This window comes from Carettochelys insculpta, chromosome 10 (genome assembly GCF_033958435.1).
Source record: "Carettochelys insculpta isolate YL-2023 chromosome 10, ASM3395843v1, whole genome shotgun sequence".
Classification (NCBI taxonomy): Eukaryota; Metazoa; Chordata; order Testudines; family Carettochelyidae; genus Carettochelys; species Carettochelys insculpta.
Genome location: NC_134146.1, coordinates 43393212 through 43410830, shown reverse-complemented (window position 1 = coordinate 43410830; position 17619 = coordinate 43393212). Strand labels below are relative to the sequence as shown.

The 17619-nt window shown below is 43.8% G+C and overlaps 1 protein-coding gene and 1 long non-coding RNA gene across 3 annotated transcripts in view; one reads left to right on the top strand and one right to left on the bottom strand.

Annotated features, from left to right (window-relative positions):
* Nucleotides 1-5905, bottom strand: part of LOC142018704 (uncharacterized) — an 88571-nt gene extending 82666 nt beyond the window's left edge. For both annotated transcript variants that reach the window (XR_012646892.1, XR_012646893.1), the window contains exons 1-2: nt 5803-5905; nt 4728-4823 (exon numbers count right to left, since the gene is read on the bottom strand). This is a non-coding gene — a long non-coding RNA (uncharacterized LOC142018704). The remainder of the gene's footprint in view (nt 1-4727; nt 4824-5802) is intronic.
* Nucleotides 5906-5944: 39 nt separating this feature from the next.
* The window catches only part of CCDC39 (coiled-coil domain 39 molecular ruler complex subunit), a 33897-nt gene continuing 22222 nt past the window's right edge, over nt 5945-17619 (top strand). Inside the window, exons 1-6 of the mRNA XM_075004685.1 lie at nt 5945-6118; nt 7349-7468; nt 9346-9492; nt 10774-10932; nt 12113-12205; nt 12305-12433. Coding sequence (XP_074860786.1) covers nt 6017-6118; nt 7349-7468; nt 9346-9492; nt 10774-10932; nt 12113-12205; nt 12305-12433 — 750 coding nt within the window. The 5' untranslated portion in view covers nt 5945-6016. The remainder of the gene's footprint in view (nt 6119-7348; nt 7469-9345; nt 9493-10773; nt 10933-12112; nt 12206-12304; nt 12434-17619) is intronic.

The window sequence follows — 17619 nt, the reverse complement described above, 5'->3', positions numbered from 1 at the left end:
TTGCCTGCAGATGCCAATTGGCTAGGACTGGCCCTAATCCTTAGATTCACTTTTAGGGTATTATCAGGTATTCTGCCTATAAAAACGATTGTGCAGTTTAACCAATTAATGATTAGGAAGTGCTTTGAGATTCTTTATTGGAAGGCACCACATTAGTGCTAACGAACCTCAAAAACACTCTACAGATCTGTCTATACTATGAATAAAGATGTTTGAATGAATGGAATTACTGAACATGATTAGAAGAAGACCCTGTGCTACTCTGGATAAAAGTGATGCATCAGTCTTTACCTCAACCAAGGCCTATTTCTTCAGTCACTGTACCTTGCATTGTCATTTATTCGAGTGCAAAGAAGGTGTCAAATGCAACTCAATCAGAAACCACCATTGTATTACTGCAGTTTACAGAGGAGTATCTAGTCATTCAGGCCCACTCTGTATAGGTGCACACGATGTATTGTGCAAGGCAGTAGAGAATCAAGTGCTGTCTCTTCCTGCAAACTGGTAAGCATAATTCTGGGGAAAGACAGCCACCTGTGCGTATGTAACATTTTTTCTATGGTTTGCCATTCTTTAATATAGAAATCCATCCCTGCCAAAAGTGGTCTATCAGAAATACAGACGTAGCTAACCATTTTTGTGTTGCTGTCACTAGCAAGACTTAGATGCATGAGTGGATAAATTTGAACACGTTTTTTTTCATGAAATCTGACAACAGGAATTGGAATAAACATCAGCGTATAGGGGAACACTTTAACCTCCCTGGACAGTCAATAATGGATTTAAAAGTACTCATTCTTCTGCAAAAGAATTTTACCAGAAGATTACAGAGGGAGGTATCTGAATTGGAATTCATTTGCAAATTTGGCACTTTTAAACGAGGCCTTAACAGAGTTTTCAGCTGTCTTTCAACTGCATTAAAAGGACAATTGCCCCAACTTTGATATTCACAGGAATGTGTCACAACCTACTAAATTTGCTTCATTCACTGGTCTTACTAGCAACAGGTAACCTTTTTTCCTCCTCCTCATTCTCTCCCACTCCCTGTTCCCTGCTATAGTAAGCCTGGATTCTATGTGTCTACTTCAATCATCTGAGGAAGTGGGTCTTACCCCCAAAAGCTCATGACCTAATAAATTTGTTAGTTCCTAAGTTGTTACTGGACTGCTTGTTATTAATGAAAGAAGTAAGTTTCCCCTCATTGCTCCAGGAATGTGCTTTAACCTGGACTTTGAGGAATAATTTCTAGAGGTGAGAGAGCCGATCCGTCTTCTATAGTCAGTCCTTGGCTCCCCTCCTAAACCTTCTGACAAGACTCCTAATCACTATCAAGTGTGAGAATGGTTATTGATAAGTTTAGCACTTGAGAGCCTGTGGTATTTGTTAACTTAAACCAGATCAGTCCTAACTCCTCTGCATTTGCCCGCTGCCACTCAACTTAACCAGGTCTGTAGTTACCTTTCAACTGACTAGTATCAATGATACATTTTTATTTTTAGAGCACTCAAATAGAGCCTCTAAGCTCTGTGCATGCACACACATATAGAACTACTGACTGAACATTTCCAAAGGGCAACAAGTCCTTTTAGAATAGTAATGAATATAAAAATCATTTTGTGCACTGCATGGGAGAGGTGCATTTCAAGATTTTGCCATACAGCCTCTATGAAAATTGGCCCCTAAGCAAGGGCGTGAGTCACTGATGAATACAGCACTAAGGCTTCATGCTGTGCAGCAAGAGCTGTAAAAGACATTAGAGGAACACAGGGGCGGAGGAGGAGAGAGCATGGGGGTTAGAGGCTGTTAAATAAAACCTAGTAATGGGTTTTATGTGAACAGTTTCTGAATGTTTTGAAAATGTACCACTTGATCACTGGGCATAGATCTGACTGCGGTCTTGGTGCCCTCAACTGGATGATACTATCAGGGGCTATAAACCTTTGTAGCTATAACTAAGGTCATGCCTCCTCTACAAGTCCCTCACTGCTGAAAGTAAATTAATATACAGTACTATCCTCAAAAAATTCTGCTACTGTAGACACCTGTATACTGGTAAAACTGAAGCCTACAGCTGCATAGTTCCATCACAAAATTAAACAAGCTATACTAGTAAAAGTGTAGCAAAACATAAAAGCAGTCATGTAGCCCTTTAAAGACTAAAAAAAAATAATTTATTAGGTAATGAGCTTTCATGGGGTGGACCCGCTTCTTCAGATCTGGAGATAGTGCTGCACTGGAACTGCTTTTTTGGTTTGTTAAGATACAGACTAACACGTCTCTCTCTCTAGTAAAAGTGCAGTCATTGACTCAGCAGTGTCTACATTAGGGCTTTGGGCCACACCGCTATATTAGCAAAATATATGTTATGCTCCTAACCACCACAGATATACCAGAAAAAATTCTTAAGTGTAAAGAGATTTACTAGAGATGATCACATACTAGAAATGGATTGGGTCACAAAGTTCAGGTCCAGATCCAGATTTCCACAATGTTGAAGAGTGCTCGATTTTTGGTCCAAAGTCTCTTTATTATAGAAGAAACAAAAACTGGTACCAATTTTACTTTTTCGTTTATTAACTAACAATAATGGGTGTCCTATAATTGATTCCACAACAATTCTGGATATGAGTAAATCACTTTAAGGTGCATCAGTTTCTACCCATCCAGGAAGAATGTTACAGGGTGTAATAAAGAAATGTCTTCTTCTTGGTGTTTTCTGTTTGCTTATATTCATCTCAAAATAAATAACAATGCAAGAAACTTTGCTGTGACAGCTCCACATCTCTACTGTCCTATTCTTCTCATTCCTGCAGTCTCATTAATCACTTTTTTCCCCATTCCTGGCTTCTCTCATTTTGCTGGGTGACTTCAATTTACGTATTTGTAAAGCAGATCTTAAAAAACCTTCCTTCCCTGAGTGTTGTGAAGCTTTTTGAGGTCACCAGATTAAAAGAATATGTTATATACACAAATATATATTATCCTTTGGGTTATTTTTATTAACTTGCAATACTGTAGCATTGGTTTTAAAATACTCTACAGTCTTAATTTTAAATGCCCTTAGAAGTAGGCAGCCTTTTAAATAAGATATTGTTTTTCCTGATGACCTATACATACTGCAGACATTTTTAAAGAAATGTTTATATGCTTGTTTTCATTCTGTTTAAAAGTAACAAGTTTACCTCCACAGTCATTTTCAAAAGTCAAGCCATCATGAAAACCTTTATTTTCATGCAAATGAGCTGTTTAAAGCACTGTGCAGAATCAAAATCAGTGAAGTCAATAACTGGATTTTTATTAGATTTTTATTAGATGCAATAGAAACTTGAACTTCTTACAGTGCCGAATAACTCTGGTTTTGCAGTTATATATTTTGAACAAATTAATAGTGACCTGTCTAACCAAAGATTCAATCATTTCAGAGGGCAAATAAGCTGGGGAAATTGTTTGTCAAGTTACAGCCTTATTTTGTTCAAAATTACTTCTCTTTTTCCATAAAGCTCTAATATGGCACCTATAGATTTTACCAGCAAGGGAGCATTTTCTGTTTGTTTTTTTTCCCCCACTAAGAATTACACTCTCCATTTTAAAAAGTGGAGCTTGACAACTGAGTTCTTGTTTAAAAGAAAAAAAAACAAACACTGAAAAATACAGACAAGCAGCACCATCTACTGGATTAATATATTGTAGATTAATGCATGTTACCAGGTACAGAATATATTTCCATAAGGCAAAGAAAGAAAAAAGTCATGCACACTAAAGCTTATTATCGCGACGTATTTAGTCTACAGCAGTGCTCCAATAAAACCATGGATATGGAATTTCCATGAGTATCATGAGCTAATACTTAGTACTGATACAGCATTTTATATTGTCAAGGTACAATATAAATAGTACACAAAACATGTTAAAAGAATATTACTAAGATGCAACTTTGATTTGGCTTCCTTGTGTATACACACAATGATACAGTGTTTAATTACTTGATCAGATACTATTTTTTCTGTGGGACCCTTGTCTTATTCAATGCAGATGATGAGCATCTGTTCATGACCATCTATTTAATATCTTGTTTTCTTTTCATTGTTCAGTGTGCGATTCCCCTATTTACTACACACTATTCAAACCTGATCTGAAGACAGAATAACAAACTTCCTAATATCTGAATGTTTCAGGTGTTCTTTTTCCTGTGCTTGGAAACAAATGAACCATTTGGGCTAAAATTTTCCAAAAAGTAATCAGCTGGAGGCAGACACACAGCATGGAAGATTCAAGATCAAACAGTTAAAGTTTGGCTAAGTTATAAGCAACTGAAAACAGGATCTTATAATCAGAAGCATCAAGAAATATTCACAATAGATGATGCTACCAGATCCCCCAACAGCTACCTAATTCATTTTCATAACTTTTGTTGGGAAAGATGTGTTGTTATTTAATTAAAGATCTCTATAACAATCAGTCTTCCCTTCTGTGTGTTCTCGCTATGTTGCCAACTCTTAACTTCACGAGTCAGGATATTTTGGCTAAGGCTGCAGCCAATCTGGGGAGGGGGCCAGAAGCTCCAGCCCTGTGGTGAATTTCTGCTATAAGAAAATCCCTCTTCTATATTATACTGGTAGGCCTATGTCAGAAACAAGTTCTTCATGTACACATGGCCTAGTTGCCACGTACATACTATGGATGAACAGGAGGAATTCAAAAATTAAAGGATAGACTAAGAGACTTGCCTGAGACAAGCAGCATTTCAGCACTTCCACTTCAGCAGAGATCTTCAGCCTTCTCTTGGCATAGATATGACTTGCCCTCTTAGGAAAGTTCCATACCTGCCAGGGCAAAAGAGTCCTTGTAAGGACAACAAAAGTACAAAACAAAGGAATCCACAGACTCCAGTATCCACCCCTTCTTTACAGGAAAGCTCCCTCAGTCTCAACAGTAACTCACAAGTACCCGTGCATTAATCCCTTCAACAATTTAAACAGTTGAAGCCCATCTTCCAAAAGTCAAGGTTAGCTCCAACTAGTCATAACCCTCACATAGCTCCTGGCCCTCAGCCTGACTTATATTTACTGAAAAGGCACAAAGATGAGTTACGTAACATATGTTAAAAAATAGTTGATCACCTGATATGTGAATGCAGGGAGTGTTGAAGAATTTAGATATTTTAAGGTGAGTGAAAATATCAGGAAAGTAGGGTACTATTTTTAAAAGCTCTACTATGTTTATTTAATGACATAGAGCAGGGTAAGATTGCAGTGGCATGAATATATGAAATATATGGTAGGTGGCAATTATGCACTCAATAGATGAGTATGCCTCACAATAAAGAATAAGCAAAAGAAGTCCAGGGCTGGAGACTGGGAGGAGAGTGGATGGGTTGCTCTGATGTAGCATTAGAAACTGGTCTTGATTTGCCCTCAGTCCTTCCAGTTCCTTGCATTGCCCAGGCCTGCTGACCTGCGCTTGTGAGTCTCAAGCTTGAGGGGTGGTTCGACTGGGGTATAGACATTTGGGCTCTGGCTACAGCCACGTTCTGGGCTCCTTACACAGGGCTCTGGAGCTTTGGCCCCAGCGGGGGCCAGAGCTGAACACCCACTTCGCCCGAGCCGGAATCAGATTGTTTTGAACGGCAGCGTCAGTATATCTTGAGCGGCTCGGAAGCCAAGGCTGGGGTGCCAGATTTAAGGAGGTCAGTGAAGCCTCAGCTGAGGAGGCGCTAGAGGCTGGGTTAGAATTCATGGATGAAGGAGGGAAGCCCAGCAGGTGAAGGCTGAATGGGGGGGGAAACAGAATGACTGCTCCTACCTGGGAGTAAGAAGCCAGGCTGAGCTCCTGTGAGGAGCGGGGGGAAGGCAGTGGCAGCCGGGGCAGCACGCCACCGGATGTCGAGGTCTTTCCCGCCTCCAACTTCCTGTTTGGTCCGTAACCAAGGGCTTCCCGTTGCTAAGGGAGCTGGCGGCGGTGGAGCCTGCTCCAGAGTTCGGAGCGGAGGCGGCCGCAGGGATCCTACTGCCCCAGCATGAGCAGCGCCGCCACCTCCTCGGTCCTGGCCGAGCTGGACTGGGACGATGGATTCGCCATCCCCGTGGCCAACGCGGAGAACAAGGCGCTGGAAGAGGAAGTGAGTGGGGAGGCTGCAGCCCGACTGGCGGGCACGAACCCGGCCCCGCCGGAGGACTGATCCCTCCCAAACTCGCCAGCGGGAGGGAGGCTGAAATGGCCCCTGCCCCTAGCGGGGAGGAGCGGGAAATACGGAATAACGAACCCCTTTCCCAGTCGTCCACCCTCCTCCCCAGGGAGGTGGGGGAACATTGAGCCATCCGTCTGCCTCCTTGTCGGGCAGGACGAACCCCTCCGCGCTCCTAGACGAGGAGCCCCTGAAATAACCCCCGCCCCCATGAACTCCCACCTGCTTCCCTAGTGGAGAACCCCTCCCAGGCCAGAGGCGCTCCCCGGGTCTCATATTGAGGATACTACTGCTCAGTTTACGGCCTGACCCAATGGCTCGCCAGGGCGCTGTGCTACTGGAGGCACCATTTGACAGCTGATTTTATACCACCCGCCCCAAGGGCTATCCACAGAGCTCCAGTGACATTTTTCATAAGGACTGACCTGTTGTGCTGGACAAAATCTTCATCCTTCGTCACTCCTATGCTGGTTCTGTGTTTGTGGGCATGCTGACAACCTCGCGTTTTCTATTAATAGTCTTCCAGGATAGGAGCTTGATTCACCATTACCCTACACTTCAAGCAGTTATTCATATCAATGCACAGAGGGTGTAATGTGCTACAAAATTAGAAAAAATATAGGTTTCACACCTACTTTGTGCTGGTTAAAATGACCATGTAAGGTGGAAGAGAAGGATGATGAGGCCCTTGGAACAGTGGTAGCCACACTCTGGCCCCTGGTAATTTCAGTTGGATGCTGTATTTATCATGTCCTGCCTTATTTAAACTGTTGTGAATCATTGTCATGTACTTACTGTTAAACACTAGACGAGTCAATTGCAAGAGTAGAACCATAGTTTACATAATCAGTTACTTTGGGATGCATTTGGCTAAAATATGATATATAAATAAATGATGATAAACAGAATTCCATGTCAAATTGGGTTTTATTTAGGCATAAGTAATATTACTTTTAAAATATATTTTTCCATAGCTCAACTATATTTATTTTTCTCTACCTTTGTTTTCAAAAATCTGAAATATATTGGCTATATTTTTGTAGTTTACATGTCATAGTTTATATAGTTGTAAACAGGCAGTTGTGGCTTGTTAAGTACTGTGTAGTATATATAGCTATTTGAAGAAGTTTATTGAACACAATAGATTATTCTGTTTGTTTATAGTTGCAAAAGCTGCAGAAAGAAAAGGCAAATCTAAATAATCAGTTGACTGACTTTGAAGAACGTATTAAAGCAATGACATCACATTTGAAAAATGTCAGACAAGAGTTCAACTTCACACAGGTAGGTTCTTGTAGAGCCTCCTTATCCAGTTAAGGATTCTACTAGATATTTTTCTCTAGTTTGTACTCATTTGAATCTATTTTATTACTGATGAGAGATTGCCCAGCCTTATCTTCCACTGCTTGCCTAGGAAACAAATTAAGACATCTCAAATATTATTTTATTGTAATTAAAGTGAATAAATAATGATTGTGCATGGAATGAAGCCTGGAAGGATAGATTTTAGGATAGTGTAGCAATGGGTACTTATGGAAGTCATATAGATGTTTGGACCCAGAAAAAATAAAACTCCTCTGAAAGAGGAATGCAAATGAGGGAAATTGAAAATGCAAAGGAGACACTGATTTACATATCTTGCACTTCATTTGCATAATCTCTTCTCGGAAGAGATTCTTTCGAAAGGAAAAAAACAGTGTACATGGGACTCTTTTGAAAATAAACTCCATCTTTAAAAGAACTGTTCTTCTGGAAACAAAATAGGAAGAGATTATGCAAATGAAGTAAGATATGTAAATCAGTACCTCATTTGCATTTTCAATTTCTCTCATTTGCATTCCTCTTTCAAAAGAGGAATACAAGTGTAGAGGTAGCCTATGTGACTCAAATTTTCAAATGATAGTGGTTTAGGATGACTCCGTTTTTTGATACCCAACTTCACACACTTTTAAGGGGGCTAATATTCACAGGCAGGTACTCAGAATTTTCTGAAAATCTCCCCCTTTGCAGGGCCTCAGGCTGGATTCCCAAAATCAGTAAATCACAGCTTACAGTTTCAAACAGATGTCTGAGAAGAAACTTAGTAATTAATTTACTGATGCAGCCTATGCGGAAGAGCGCTGAGAGGCTGATAGATGGTTTCCCTGCAGCTGAACCGCCTCTTAGTTTTAATGTGCTAGATGCAAGTTTTAATTAGCGACTGAGATGAAGAACACTATGTGCTCCTTCTTCTGTAAGAGAAAAACCTCCAGAAGGTAAAAGACTAGGTATTGTATAGGGGAAAATAGATTAAAGTAGTTTTGCCAGACAAAGAGAGGTACCCAGCTGGCATGTGGCAATATCCGTGTCAGCTAATCCATCTCAGTTCAAAATAATAGAATACAGTTTGTTGTTTGGCCTACTGAATCAGACAGAAAACTACATGGTGATGGAGAGACTAGTTTGAATATGACTGTCTGTACTGCTGGTTGGCTCTGAATTAGAGAACAGTGAAAAAACGGATTCTGAATTTTACATGAAGTGTTTTTGAATCACTTAGGTGGATAGGTATTGGAGAGGTAGCTGTGTTAGTCTGCGTCTTCAAAAACCGTAAGAAGTCCTGTGGCACCTTATAAACTAACAGTTATTTTGGAGCATAAGCTTTTGTGGGGAAAGACCCGCTTCATCAGATGCATCCAACCAGCAGTACAGACAGTCATATTCAAACTAGTCTCTTCATCACCATGAAGTTTTCTCTCTGATTTAGTAGGCAAAACAACAAACTGTATTCTTTGCCCATGAAAGCTTATGCTCCAAAATATCTGTTAGTCTGGAAGGTGCCACAGGACTTCTTGTGGTTTTAGCTAGGTAGGGAAGGCTAATCTGAGAAAATTAGATACAGGTAATTGAGTTTTTCATATTAATTCCGTATGTAAAAGTCCAAACACCAGTAAGTGGAGTTGCTCTGAATTAACACCAGTGCAGATCAGATCTTGAATTTCAAGAGTATTCATAAGCATTATTACATTAGTTCTGTAAAATGCATAGATGTAAAGTTCATAGTTTTATATAAGCATTAGCTTTATTAGAATTCTGATTTTGGTGAAATAATAAAAACGATATGGAGTGTTAAATGCCTGTTAACCATTACATGCAAAATAATGAACTATGTTATTGCCTAGTCTCTTTACAGAGCCAGAGAGAATGAAATTGAAACTGAAGAGCACTTTAAAGCCCTTGCTGAGAGAGAGCTTGGACGTCTCAAAAAAGAGATTCAAAGGCTGGAAAATGAGATGGTTTCCTTAAGAGAAAAGAAAAATACTCAAGAGGTAAGATTCAAGAATATTGTAATATGTAACCTGTTTATCACTATTTTTCTTGCAATAAGCTGTTTTATTTTCCTTTAGACAAATAAGGTAAAAAGGCAACAATTTTAACAATAGTACTTTCTAATAGAGCACTAATGCCTGTGACATCCCCTGCCTACTTGGGACTCAGTCTCTTCAGCCCTTACTCAGGAACATGTTAAGAGTTTTGTATTGTTAGGAACTGGAGGAACAATTACTTAATGTGTTTTAAGTTTCAGACATAACTTTTATTTTTTCCATTAGAATTACTTGTCTTTCAAGTTTTAAGTTGCAGCAGTTTTAGCTGGTAAAGTTTCCTGTAGCAAAACTCAGAAATACTTACTGTTAATCATGAAGTGGCATAGGTCTGCATAGCATGTAATAAATGAATAAAATGTTCCTATCTTGAGAAGCACATAGTACAAACTGGAAAAAATGTAGCCGAAAATGACAATGAAAGATTCAGTTCCACAATGTGCACAGTATTGTCTTTTTTTTTTTTAAATATAGAGATACACATCTCATAGAGCTGGAAAGGGCCTTGGCAGGTCATCAAGTCCAGTCTCCTGTCCTCTTGGCAGAAACAAGCACTGTCCCTCCCTCCCCCTTTTATTTGCCCTGAATCCCATCGTTCTAGGGATTCAAACCACTGAGCTATCCCTCCCCCACCATCAAGAAGTCAGTGAAAGTTGTGGGCACTGAGGCCCTCAGAACCAGGCCCAAATGAAGAGAAATGGATGTGTATAGAGGAGGCTTAAAACCATGAGGTAGATGCTTGCCCACAGACACGCACACATATTATTTTCTCTTCAGCTATTTTCCTTGTACTTTTTAAAAAAGTTAAATTGATAGCATACTTATGGTCACTTCTGGTTTAAAAAAGATCTGATGGGAATCTTTTATGTATTTTCTATAAATAAATACGCTTATAACAACACTTGGATAGAAAACACGTTGGCTATATTTCTTTCACAAATAGTTGTCTTTTCTTTTTTCAAGCCATTAGGCTAACTCTTATTTCTTAAAGTTGGCTTTCTTCCTTTTAGCTGTCTCTTTCTGGTGCTCAAAATGGTCAGATACTCCTTCTGGTTGTACACCTATGGCCAGATTCTGCCATTCCCTCTCACATGGCAAGGTCCTCTCTCAGTCAGTTGGGACCACTCATGGATCAAGAGTATCCAAATTTGTCTTTTTTTTGAGGTCGGGGGGCAATGGAGGGTAAACTGTTACATGATGAGTTTTATGACTTTCAAACTTTTTTAGAATAATATATTCAAGACCACGCAGAAGCTGGAAGCCTTAAGATGCCAGATGAACTGGGATCAGCAAGCTCTGGAGGCTTGGTTAGAGGAATCAGCTCAAAAAGACAATGATGCAGTCACAATCCAGAAGTATGCACAACAGGACGATGGGAAATTAAGGGTATGTAGATATACCATTTTTTAAAAAAAGTTTCCATTGCAGTATGTATATTTTCAATAGGAAAATAAGGCCATTTTTAGCATCTAAGATATTATCATGTCCTTGAGTCAGGTAGACTGAGACAGAGAAAGACAGGACGACATGTTCAGCAGGACTTTGTGATGATTTTCCATTTAATATGTCAGTTACGTTTAATTTAAATTCTTTTTAAAGGTCATATAGGTGACTGCTGTTATAAAGGTCTACAATGCACAGTTTAATACTTAAAAGAATATGTTTATTCTGCTGGAGAAGGCCAAAGTTTAGCCTGAAATTACATGAATATTTAATTATGGCCAGTAGTCACAGTAGGTAAAATTTTGCCATTAGGTTTTAACAGCGAGTTTATCCTAGATATCTATGACATATGACCTTCTGAAGAAAACAAAGGCAAATAATTTAGATGTTCCTGTTTACACCAAACTGGGCTGGTTATAAACAAGAATAAAATAAGGCTACTAAAATGAAATTGGCTAGAGCAATGAAACACTGTGATTAAATATAAAGTAGACTCATCGAGAATCTAGTTCAGAATTCATATTGTTTTCATGAAGCTTATCACTTAGGAAAAATATTTTTGTAAATAAATTTAAGTGTTCTTTGTATACTTTTCAAAGTAATGCTTATTTTACTACCATCTGCATTGAATGAACAGACAACTGAGATATCCAAATAGTACCATCGATAACAGGACTCTATTAGGGTTTAAAAAAGAGCTTGATAAATTTTTGCAGGTTAGGTCCATAAATGGCTATTAGCCAGGGATAAAGTATGGTGCCCTAGCCTTCAGAACAAGGGCAGGAGATGGATGGCAGGAAATAAATCACTTGATCATTGTCTTCTGTTCTCCTTCTCTGGGGCACCTGGCATTGGCCACCGTCGGCAGATGGGATGCTGGGCTGGATGGACCTTTGGTCTGACCCAGTATGGCCATTCTTATGTTCTTATGTTCTTATGATATTGAAGGACTACTCCTATGAGTAGTGGCTCCTTGTATGAGCGAAGGTTTACAAGATTGGGCTCTTAAGCTTTTTTGCATTTCAAACACATGATATAAATGACTCCTTAACTCCTAACTTAACTGTAGTAGAGCTTTGTATTTATAATTATTTACATTACTCCTTAAATAATTTATTTTCAGGTACTGACCCACCAGGTGGAAAAGATGAGTATGGAAGCTAATCAGAAACGCAAAATTCTTGACAATGAGCTTACAGAAACCATAAGTGCTCAGGTTTGTGTATGACACAAGTAAAGATTATTTTCCATATTTGAAGTACCACTACTTCTGAAAATGAGAAACCATTTTTAATTGCGCTTTACTTCCTTACAGATAGAGCTGGATAAGACAGCTGAAGATTTTCGCAGGGTTCACCATGAAAGGCAAGAGCTCATCAGACAGTGGGAAAGTACAATAGAGCAGATGCAGAAAAGAGATCAAGATATAGATCACTGTGCTCTGGTAAAAGATGTACTCAGCATTTGTGTTATGTAAATAGTGGCCCTAACCTGTGCTATTGTCTCAAATGCAAGAACACTATAAAGAGAATGGGCCTTATTTTGTTCCTTTTGTCATAACTCCTATTTACATTTATTCAGGTGTTTCATACTTAAGATACATTACAGAAGATTTCCTATGCCATTGCATCATTTTGATAAATATACTTAGTTTTCAAAGGGGAGTCCGATTAGTAAAGTACGGTCCCTTTCAACCTAAGTGATGCTCTTCTGCACTACTGTAGAAGAGTCTTGAGTTTAATTTTCAGTTCCAGTTGCATGTTTTCTGTTCCATCAAGGACTGGAGTGCCTTGCAACTTCTCTCTTGTCTTAACAGCGCTAAGAACTGGTAAACTTCTAAAAATCAGTAGGCTGCAAAAGGGGGTTGGGTTAGAATCGTAGGTCTGGGACGTGATTCAATGGGAAAATAGGGAATGAATTGTTAGATTTCTGACAGAGGTGACGATTTTTGTCCTCACGCACATGTGTGGCCCCTTTAAAAGTCAGCTGCAATTAGTGCTTATTTAAGGCCAGAATTTAACCCTAAGTACTTTATACAAAGATGAAGCAACAGTAGCATTTTAAAAAAGCCCATCAGAGTATTGTTTTAATTATGTTTTGCAAGTTAATTCTTGCTTCTAGGGTTTTTTGCCTTCTTCATCATCTTTGGGCCTCAGACGTTTATGTTTCTGTGCTAGGAAAAAAAAAAATTATAATGAAAGTGAGGGTCAAGTAATGCCCATTTTGCTTTGCTTTATATGTGCGGCATTTGGAATACACGCAGAAATAAACCCAAATATCAAAGTAGAGTTTCTGTGAAGCTTCAGAAGCCTCATATGATAGCTTCAGATTCTCATATGATAGCTTTTGATTTTGGAGAAAAGTGTCCTGATGTGTCTGAAAGATAACTCTGGACTAAATCTTAGCTTTGTTAGTATGAAATCGCCCTGAAAAATGGAGGAACTTCGGATTTGCATGTTTACACTTGGATTAGAAACTCAGGGAAAAAGTGTTTTGAACTATTCTTACACAACAGTAAACAAGATAGCTGTTTCTACACATGCAGGAAACATCAAAATATGTGGCCCCCTTTCGAAAGAATGGGAGGAACATCTACATGTGCAATGTCTTCTTTCAAAAGAAAATTGAAAAAATGGGGTGCAGACGTCAAAATCTGAACTCCGATCCCGTATCAGGAAAATCATCCCCTTTCGGAAAACTAAATTGAAAGAGTATACGTGTAGATACTCGACATCCCACTTTTTCAAAAGAGGGGTCCACCATGGCACCAATCAGCTGGAGCACAGGGCTCCTCCAGCTTGCAGCAGTGGGGCTCTATGATCCCTGTGTCCAACCACCTTAAAACAGCACACATGCAGGAACCCTGTGGCAAGAAGCTGAGAATGTTCTAGGAGCAGCCTCTGTACGAGCTCCAGCTGCTTGCTCTGAGTGATGCGACGATGTCCAGCACACAGCCGCTTCATGAGCCCCAGGGCCCTCACTCTGAGTCCTCGCAGGGCTCCCAGGATTCCGTGGGGGAGAAAAAAAGGGCCCCCCACCCCCGGTGGAGCAGGAGCTGCGGGACCTCCTGGGCCTCTGGATAGAGGAGGAGGTCCTCGATGAGATGGGCATCAAGCAGCATAACGCCACAGCATTGGCCCACCTGGCCCAGGGCCTCCTCACAAGGGGCCACCCAGAGCATACCACAGAACAGGTATGCAGTAAAGTTAAGGAACTGTGGCAGGGCTATGCCCAGGCCTGGGACCAGGCCAGCTGTTTTGGGGCAGTCCCAGCTACCTGCCCCTATTTCAGGGAGCTCCAAGGCATCCTGGGGTCCTGGGACAGCTCCCTGCCCCAGCAGTCCTGGACACGTCGACAGATGAGCCGCAGCCAGAGGCAGAGGAGCAGCCCAGACCGGGGACCCAGGAGGCTGCCATGACCACCGAGTGGTTGAGCAAGAAGGGGGATCTTGCAATCTACATCCTCTAACACTCATCTAGCCGGGCACCCCTGGATGTCTCCAAGAGACCCTCCGGTATGTATGCGGCAGTGTGCTCACCCCGATCTGTCGGGTAGGAGTGATGCACTGGCCAGCTGGCCGCACTAGGACCAGTAGTCCCAGGCTGCACACATGCCGGCGTGCCATGGTACATGGCACTTGTGGAACCCTACCAGCGATGACCAGCACTCGTCCCCAATGGACAGCACGGTGAGCCACATATGGGGCAGCAGATGGTTGGTGTTTGACAGCACTCGGGGACCATGCACCACAAGCCGGGAAGGACCACCTGTCTGAGAAGCCCCCTGGCCACCGTCCTGTCGGATGGGATGCCGAGCCCACTGGGGGGGCGATTGCCCCGTGGGGGCGGCAGGTTCCCTGAGAATGGGGGCGGCCCATGACCAGACCCCACTCTCCAGGCCATAGTACGCTACCAAGATGCTGTCCCCTTCTCCCCACAGCTGCACCATCCATGGGCTGGGAGAGCCCAGCACTGTTCCTGGTTCCCAGGAACCCACCAGCAGATGTTGAGGGTGGCCAGGCCCCACCCCACGCCACACACTGTCAGGGCTGCAACCAGAGGGCCCCCCACCAGGCCGAGAAGGACCCAGTGAGCCACTGCCAGGCTGAGATGGCCAAGTGGCACCTGCAGCTCCTGGAGGCTGAGCTAGCGTGGCAGAGGGTGGCATGGAAGAGGCTGTTGAACACCTTGGAGGGCATTGGCACGATGCTCCAGGAGCATGCGGCCAATGTTGCTTGCCTCCTGCCCCCCCCACCCCCCGCAGCAGTCCCCCTGCCAAGCCTGCTCCCACACCCCTGACCCCTGCCAGCCTTACCTGCCTGTGCTCCCCGACCCCTTCCTGCCTCGCTGGGGAGGCAAGGGATCCTGGGGCTGACAGGGCTTGTGGCCTACCACTTAAGCCCTGGAATGAGGTCTCCCTGCCCCCTTCCAGGTTGAGAGCCGCACCCCCCCCCACTTTGGTGCCCTCCACCCCCCTCCACACCATGCTCCCCCACCTGTACATGGTTGCCCATACCATATAGTTATTGATACGTTTGTTTACTATACACCCTCTCGTGCTGTGTTCCTCGGGGAGGGATGGTGGGTGGTGGATGTGCGGGTGAGGTGGTGGTGGGGGCCAGGGCGAGCGTGGCAGGGACAGTGAGTGGTGGAAGTGTATGGCGAGGTGGGTGCAGGACACAGGTTGCCATCTGCAAAGGCCTGCCTGAGGGCCTGCTTAATGCAGAGGCCATCCTGGTGGGTCTGGCGGATGGGGATGGGGCCTGGCTGCTTGAAGCCGGCACTGGTCGTGTTACACTCCCCTGCACATAGGTGTCCCCCTTGTCCTCCATGAGCTGATGGGAATAAGGGGACTTCGAAGCAGGCGGGGTCCTTTCGAAAAGGAGCCCCGTCTGGATGAGACGCGCAGCGGCGAGGCGCGTCAATTTCGAAGTGCCGCGGCCGTCTGCATGCTAATGAAGCGCTGAATATGCATTTCAGTGCTTCATTAGTAATCTTTGAAATGGCCATTTGCGTGGCTATTTCGAAGTTTGGGGCACGTGTAGTTACGGCCAAGGTGTCCGAAGGTCCACTCCATGATGTTGTGGGCGTTGCTAAGGTATTGGTTAAACACCTCCCAGATGGGGTCAAGACATCCCTTGTATGGCTGCTTGAGCCATGGCTGGAGGGGGTCGGCCGCATCTGCCACCATGCAAGGCAGCATGGTGATGTCCCTCCCCCACTGGGATCTCCCACTGGGGGATGAATGTGTTAGTCCCCATGCACCGGCAGAGCGCGGAGTTCTGGTAGACCTGGGCATCGTGGGTGCGGCCAGCCCAACGCACATAGTTGTCCGTGAACTGGCCTCTAGCATCTGCCAGGACCTGGAGGACCACTGAATGGTAGCCCTTTCTGTTGACATACTGGCCAGCACTGTGTGCCAGGGCATGGATGAGGCTGTGCATACCATCCAACTTGATGAAGCAGTTCAGGAAGCCCAGGTCCTCAAAGCCTGCAAGGGCAGCATCTGCATCGCCCAGACAGAGGACGCTGCACAATATCATTGTGTTGATGGCTCTGACAACCTGCATGGGGGGGGAGGGGAGAGGGAAATGTGTGCTCCTGTGAGCATGTGGTGGGCCATCTCTCCCTGCCCGCCTGGCCCCTGCAGCTGTGGGTTCCCTTCAACCTGGCCCCCCACATCCGCCCATGGGGTGGGGGGGTGAGTGACCCGGGCCTGCCTTACCTCCATAAGTACGGCCCCGACTGTGGCCTTTCCCAGCCCGAACTGTTGTCCCCCAGAGTGGTCGGAGTCCAGGGTGGCCAGGTTCTAGATGGCAATTGTGACCTGCTTGTCCAGGGTGCGAGCAGGCCGCATTCCACTGTCATGGTGCCAGAGCTGGAGGTGAGCCAGTGGCAAATCTCCTCAAAGGTCTGCCTTGACATGTGGAAGTTCTGCAGCTACCTCATCATTCCACGTCCCCAGCACCAGGCACTCCTACCAGTCGATGCTGCTGGGGTGGCTCCAGAGGTGCCAGGGCACCTAGGGGGTTGGGGGAGATGACCCAGGGGGGCGGGGAGCTGCTTAGCCACCCGAGTAGATGGGGGATGGCTTTGGTGACAGTGCAACGTGCTGACAGCAGGGTGTCCAGGATGAGGGTGTCCTCCTGTGGGATCTGCTGCTGTACCTCCATCCTGGAGCACAAGTGGGCTCTGCCAGACTGGGGACAGCTGGGCAGCACTCAGTTCGTGTGGGGTGGAATAGGGTGGAGGGGGCCCTTTAAGGGAGAAGCTGGCTGTGGCCCCGGAGGGGCTTGTCGGCCATGCCCCCCCTCCCCCCGCAGTGTTTCCTGCCTCCCTTCTTTCGAAGGAGAGCTTGGAGCCATGTGGATGCTCCCTTTTGAAAGACTGCAGCGCCCTTGGAAAGGATTGACCCGTTGATCTACTATTAGCGTGTGGTCACTCCCTTATGACGGCTGCTAGTCTGACTTCCACAGGTCTTATGCTAGAGAAGGAATTCAGGAGGGACAATTTAGAATGTGAGTTAATGTAGAAACTTAGCTGGACTATGGAAAGTTCTGTAGTACTTTTGGCCATATATTTGCTAGTGGCCAGATTCTGCAATCCTTCCTCACATACTCTGCAATTATTC